At 34.4% G+C, this 7,224-nt stretch overlaps 1 protein-coding gene across 1 annotated transcript in view; it reads left to right on the forward strand.

Annotated features, from left to right (window-relative positions):
* The first annotated feature begins 1,960 nt into the window (after positions 1-1,960).
* Positions 1,961-7,224, forward strand: part of LOC137640018 (muscarinic acetylcholine receptor gar-2-like) — a 25,042-nt gene continuing 19,778 nt past the window's right edge. The window contains exons 1-2 of the mRNA XM_068372419.1: positions 1,961-2,081; positions 2,996-3,002. Coding sequence (XP_068228520.1) covers positions 1,961-2,081; positions 2,996-3,002 — 128 coding nt within the window. The remainder of the gene's footprint in view (positions 2,082-2,995; positions 3,003-7,224) is intronic.

The raw sequence follows: 7,224 nt of genomic DNA on the forward strand, positions 1-7,224 counted from the left end.
TAAAAGGGTTTTGCATCCATAGGAAAACTAGAAATTTTCGATTTAGATAACTTATAATATTGAGATTGATGGAGTGGTATTGATTGATTGATTTTGGCACCATGTGGTGGGATGGAAACTTATTGTCCAGCAGGTGACAGTAATTTATGAGAGGAGTATATGTATATAATGATACAAGCATAAAATGTTACACACTTGTTCTCCAAGGGATCCTTAACTGGCTAATTGGTCAAGGGAAAATCCAAGATGGTGGCCATTTTGTGCAGTTAAATTGGTCTCCCGAAGTAGATGTTTTTCTTAAAGGTAATTTTAGTTGTTCAATTTCCTCATCTAGCTCTGGAATCCTACTTTTTAATGCTACTGAAGTATATTTCAATGTTCATTAAGTAAAGAAAACACATATATTTCAAGATTTTATTGTTTATAAAACAGCTTGACATCTTTCTTCAAGATTTTACTGTTTTCTTCTAAAAGACCACCAGACGATCAGTTTTTTTTTTTTTTTTTTTTTTTTTTTTTTTTTTTTTTTTTTTTTTTAGCTTCTACTGCTCACATACGCAGCTGCAGTCTGATGTGCAGGGAAGTGCTGACTATAATTATTTGCATTTTCCTGGGGTCAGGAAAAAATCTCTAATCCAGACACGACAAGTCCTGCTGAATGTGATTTGATACAGAAAGGAAAGACATGGCAGATATGTAGAACAACACTGGCCCCTATTATAGCAAAGGAAGATACAAGTACTAATAGTCAACACTCTCATACTCATCAGTCTACGGCTACTTATGTAAACATTGGCAGTTGAAAGACCAGAGACATGATTTGAACAGTGTGGTGCAAAGCTTAAAGAATAAAAAAACCGAGCACTATGGTTGATGTCTTGAAAAAAAAATATAATCTTTGAAATTATATAATTTTTGTATATAATCATTAAAATTTACTTCAGTATAATGGAAAAAATGAGAATCCAAGTCTAGACCATGAAAAATGACCCACATCTTGGATATTCAATTGGCCAATTAGCCAGATTCGATTGGAGAACATACATGTCAAATAATGTTAGTAATATCACTATAATAATTTTTCTGTTATCTCCTATAGTATTAGACAAAAACTGCTTCCCTGCATACAAAACTACCTGAACAGATAACTTAGAATAAAACTTCATTTGATACCTATGTTTCTTGGTTGCTCGAGAGAGAGAGAGAGAGAGAGAGAGAGAGAGAGAGAGAGAGAGAGAGAGAGAGAGAGAGAGAGAGAGAGGGAGAGAGAGAGAGAGAGAGAGGGGGGGTAATATATTAATCGGACAATTGTACTCGAGAGTAAAGAAGATACGTTCTTTGAAATCTGCAGCATTAAATAAACACTTCTGTCATACGTAAAGAACACAATATATCTATTATTGGACAAGTTCATAAAAAGAGAATATTAATCTTTTTGTGTCCTAAATATGAGACAATAAATTCTATGGGAAATAAGACATTATCATCTCTAGAACGGGTGTACATGAATACAGGTGACATCAGTAATAAAAGTTGATAATCTACGACTAGTTTTATCACTGAACACAAAAAACACATTATAAAAAGGTACGGGAGATTTTGTTTCGATGGTCGTCTCTGTGGGCACGTCCATTTTATATATATATATATATATATATATATATATATATATATATATATATATATATATATATATATATATATATATTCACATATATACATGTATATATGAATATATATATATATACATATATATATAAAATAAACTTAAAATAACCACGGCGACGAAGCCCAAACCAAGAAACCTTACAGTACTGGAACGGATTAGATATTGCCCAAGGAACCGAGGAAGTGGGAATAGGTACTTACAACGCTATACCACCCCTCATATTTCAGTAAGGGGGATATTATGGAGGGGGCGGGACGTGGATAGGGAGTGCATGCTGGAGGGGGTGTTAATATGGGAGGGATGGGATGGAATTTGGATCATCATCTTCTCCCGGAAATGGAACGTGTACCAGAAGGCGATGGGGATCACCCGGGTGGACCTGCTCGGTCGAAACCTTCAGCCATCCTAAACCGTAAATTTCTTATTCTAATCTCCGTTTTCTCACCCACCCATTCAAATACCCACCAGTTCAAATTGGACATAGGTAGGGGTGGAGGGAGGAGGAAGGACTGGTGGATGATAAGTCTTCTTGGGAAGGAAGAAAATAGCAGAAGGGAGAGGAATTTGGCTAAAAATAAATATTCCTCATCATTGGAATCGTCATGAATTACTTCCGTAACTTTCGCGGTCACTAGCGTCAGATACTGGAAATGGTGGATGATCCTTCCTTAAGAAACCCACTAAATCTGGAATTTCATTTCCTAGATATAACTCTAAGAGCGTAGTATACTACGATAACATTTATTCAGAGATATAGGAAATGAGCTGACACATTATCCTTATTTTTTCATTCATATAAACAACTTTTCAGACATATATATCAACAGAAGAGAAACGTTTTGTTAAAATTTATCCCCTTTTTCATATTTGAACTAGAGTCAAGTAACATTAATCGTATTTGATCTGACTAGTGAGAAATAAATACAGAAATAAATGGCCCCTATGCAGTTGAAAATAGGAATGGGAAAATAAGCCCTTCTTAAGATAGATATTTACAAAATAAGTGATGAGAGAGAGAGAGAGAGAGAGAGAGAGAGAGAGAGAGAGAGAGAGAGAGAGAGAGAGAGAGAGAGAGAGAGAGAGAGAGAGAGAGAGAGAGAGAGAGAGATACTCCATCAAAATCGCTTTCAAGATTGTAATACAAAAGAGCATTGTATTCGTAAATTGGTAGTACAAATAAACAAATAAATATGTATATACAGTATACATGATATATAAATATATATGCATATTTATCCTATAAATACATACACACACCTGCATTTAATCCAGTTGAATTAACCATTTGAGCTTATAATATAAATAAACCCATCTCTATCATTACAGGTAATTGGTAAGTAGGTTGAAGACTTCATCACTAACACTCGGGTAAAAGTACTCATCAAAAAAGGAAATTCCCGAAGGGTCTGCAAAAATAAAAATCACGAATGCTAGTGTAAAAATAATCACAAAAATTGCCAAGTCTTACAAACTTGTCAATCCCTTGTAATGGTGGAAATTGATTTAATCCCTTTCAAATACAAATCTTGAATTGAACAGAGCCAGAATCAACTATTCTCTCTTTTCAGAGTTTTTTAATATGTACCGGACATGTTCATTCTAAAATTATATGTATACTGATAAGGCTGCTTTATAGATTACGAGTAAAATCACTATAAAGCATGAGATTTTCTTTAATTAGTAGAAAGTACAGTTGTTGTGCTATATTTGTAAAGTCCCTGCCTGGTGATCGCCAGACGGGGGTTCGAGTCCCGCTCAAACTTGTTAGCTCCTTTAGTGTCTGCAGCCTCGCCCTCCTTGTGAGCTAAGGATGGGGGGTTTAGGGGTGCACGCTGAGTCACCAGTGACCCTTACCTAGTCCTCCAAAGTCCTTGCTTGGGTGGAGAGGAGCTTGGGTGCTGTTCATATGATATATAGGCAGTTTCTAGGGCATACTCCAGCTTACTACCGCAATATCTCTGTCCTTTGCCTCTGCCATTCATGAGCGACAATAAAACCATTAGCTGCAGTTTTCTATGGTGGCTGATGTGGTAACGTCCCTGGCTGGTGAACCCCAGACTGTGGTTTGATTCCCACTCAAATTCGTTTGTTCCTTTGGTCACTGCAACCTCGCCGTCCTTATGAGCTAATGAGGGGGGGTTTATTGGACCCTATAGGTCTATCTGCTGTCATAAGCACACAATGCCTGGCGCTCTTTGGTCCTAGCTTTGGTAGAGAGGGACCTTGAGCGCCGATCATATGTATACATGGTCAGTCTCAAGGGTATTATCCTGCTTGATTGAGCAATGTCACTGTTCCCTGCCTCTGCAATTCATTGCTTACCTTTCAAACCTTAAAAACTGACAAGACATTGAGTATTATGTTAAAACATACTATAACTCATCTCCTTGAATGTAGACCTGTCTATAACAAATATATATATATATATATATATATATATATATATATATATATATATATATATATGTGTGTGTGTGTGTATATATATATATATATACAGTATATATTGATGATTAGGAATTCTATGACACAGAGATCAATAGATGAATTAAAATTATCAGCGGAACAGATAGTGCTTGGATATAAACCAGCTTGTACCTGTTTCTTTTAACTGTTTAAGCTACAATTATTTCCAAGACTACAAGCATTAACATAGTCATGCACATTAGTGTATATATATATATATATATATATATATATATATATATATATATATATATATATATATATATATAAGTGTATTTAAGTGTGTACACGCTCGTCTGTGTTTACGTTTGTGCGTGTGTTTGTTTGTGAGTAGATTAACAAATTTATATATATTTTCTAAAGCTACCGCATATAATATCAAAATTTCTATAATTCAGTCGTAAATTTCTTGTTGGTGACTTTCCAATTCATGAGAAAGACTACTACAGAAAATCTGCCCAAGTAAATGATTCCTTGAGAATAGCGTTAGTAAGATATCACTCGGGTATGTCACTTCATGCTTACTTAGCTGATTTATTAAGTGAGTACTCCAGGCAACGGAACGTCTAGATGTAGTAAACAATTAGATGTGGGGGCAGATATTCTTCCTCATTTGAAAAGCTGCCACATTGTCTCTGTCTTATCTTATTTCAAATATATTTCTCTCATTTAGATCAATCCCACTTCAAAATCTTTTAAATATATTTCCCTCATTTAGATCAATCCCACTTCAAAACCTTTTAAAGATATTTCTCTCATTTATATCAATTCGACTTCAAAACCTTTTAAATATATTTCTCTCATTTACATCAATCCCACTTCAAAATCTTTGAAATGATTATTGAAATGTTCCTTGATTACTAATGATTTTCTTTGGCATGAGCCTTAAATCCCTGCAAACACAAAGTAATCGTTTTTTTTTTTAATATAATCAAGTGTTAAGTCATAATGATATATTGAATACCTAACTTAGTGAGAAATTAAAATAATACTTTGCACTATGCGTTTTGGCTTCACGTATGTTCGACATACGTTAGATACGACTTTACGTCTAGTATACATCAGTTTTTACTTTAAGCTCAACATGCATTAGTTTTGATTTTAGGTTCAACATATGTTCGTTCCGCTTTACGTTCAACAAACGTTAGTTCGGACTATACCTTCAACAAACAATGGTTCCAACTTTACGTTCAACATACGTTCGTCCTAACTATACCTTAAACAAACATTGGTTCCGACTTTACATTCAACCAATGTTCATCCTGACCATACATTCAACATACGTTAGTTCTAATAATACCTTCAACATACTTTAGTCCTAACTTTATGTTCAGTATATGTTAGTTACAACTATAACATATGTTAGTTCTGACTTTAACATTCAACATATGTTAGTTCCAACTTTACATTCAACATACTTTCATTCAAAATTTACATTCACCATAAGGTCGCTCTGACTATACATTCAAAATACGTTCGTTCCGAGTATACGTTCAACATACGTTAACTCCAACTTAACGTTCACCATACGGTGGATGCGACTTTGTGTTCACCATGTGTTCATTCCAAATTAACTTTCACCATATGTTCGTTCCGGCTTTACATTTAACATACGTTCGTTCCGACTATTCGTTCCACTTATGTTGGTCCTGACTAAATGTTCAACATAAGTTGGTTACAACTATATGATCAACAGGCAATAGTTCTAACTTTATGTTCAATATACGTTTGTTCCAACTATAAGTTCAACAAACCTGTTAGTTACCTCTTTGCGTTCAACAAACCTGTTAGTACCTATTTACGTTCAACATAAGTTACTTACCTCTTTATGTTCAACATAAGTTAGTTACCTCTTTACGTTCAACATAAGTTAGTTACCTCTTTACGTTCAACATAAGTTAGTTACCTCTTTACGTTCAACACACGTCACTTCCATCATCACGTTCAACAAACATTTGATCTGACTTTATGTTCAAAATACGTAAGTTCCGAATTTACGTTCCACACACCCAATAATTTCGACTTTACGTTCAACAAACTTTAGTTCCTACTTTAAGTTCAACATACGTTTATTCTAACTTTACATTCAACACATGGTAGTTTCCACTTTATGTTCAACATACATTAGTTTTGACTTTCTGTACAACAAACGTTAGTTCTGATTTGATATTCAACTCACATTAGTATCATCTTTTCGTTCAACACACGTTAATTCAGTTTTCACGTTAAACACATAATAGTTCCGACTTTACGTTCATTATACGTTAATTCCGACTTTACGTTCAACGCACGTCAGTTCCAATTGAACTGTCAAGATGTCATGTTAATTCCACCTCTATGTTCAACATACGTTAGTTCCAACTTTACGTTCAACATGCATTAGTACCGACTTTACATTCAACATGTGTTAGCTCCAACTTTACAACGCTCATCCTTAAGTATTACATATATAGATAAAATACTATTACGTTATTTATACCGATCCCAGATGTTTCTACATCACAAGATAATAATTAAGCACTGTACTTCACATGAAAGCATAATAATGTTGGTATCTGGATTTCATAAAATGATAGCAGGTTACAAGTACCTTTTCATGTTCAGTATGTGCATTGGGAACATATACCTAACTTTATAAGACAAACACAGACTTACGTCGAACTTTTCGTGTTCAGTATGTGTACTATCCACTTATGGCTAACCTTATAAGACAAAAAACTCAACTTAGGTTGAACTTTATCGTGTTCAATATTATGAACTTCTAGCTAACTTTATAAGGCCGTCAAAATGGCTGGTTATTGCTGCTCTGATATTATGCTAATTTTATAGCCCACTACCACAAACAATACCTGGCAACGTTTAGGGAAAGGAAAGAAAAGATTAATACTAGATGATGTTATACTGATGAGCTAGAGCATCAACCTGTGGGATTTCGATATTGCACAGATTTGAGGAATGAATACAGTTTATCTTTAAGCAATTACAGGGGAATTCAAAAAAGCTAATATAGAAGAATTTACAGGTGTTGAATCTGTGTTGAACTAAAAAAAACCATGAGACTGAAGGTTCATTTATCATTTAATAGCATT

Source organism: Palaemon carinicauda, chromosome 1, assembly GCF_036898095.1.
Source record: "Palaemon carinicauda isolate YSFRI2023 chromosome 1, ASM3689809v2, whole genome shotgun sequence".
In the NCBI taxonomy this organism is placed as follows: Eukaryota; Metazoa; Arthropoda; class Malacostraca; order Decapoda; family Palaemonidae; genus Palaemon; species Palaemon carinicauda.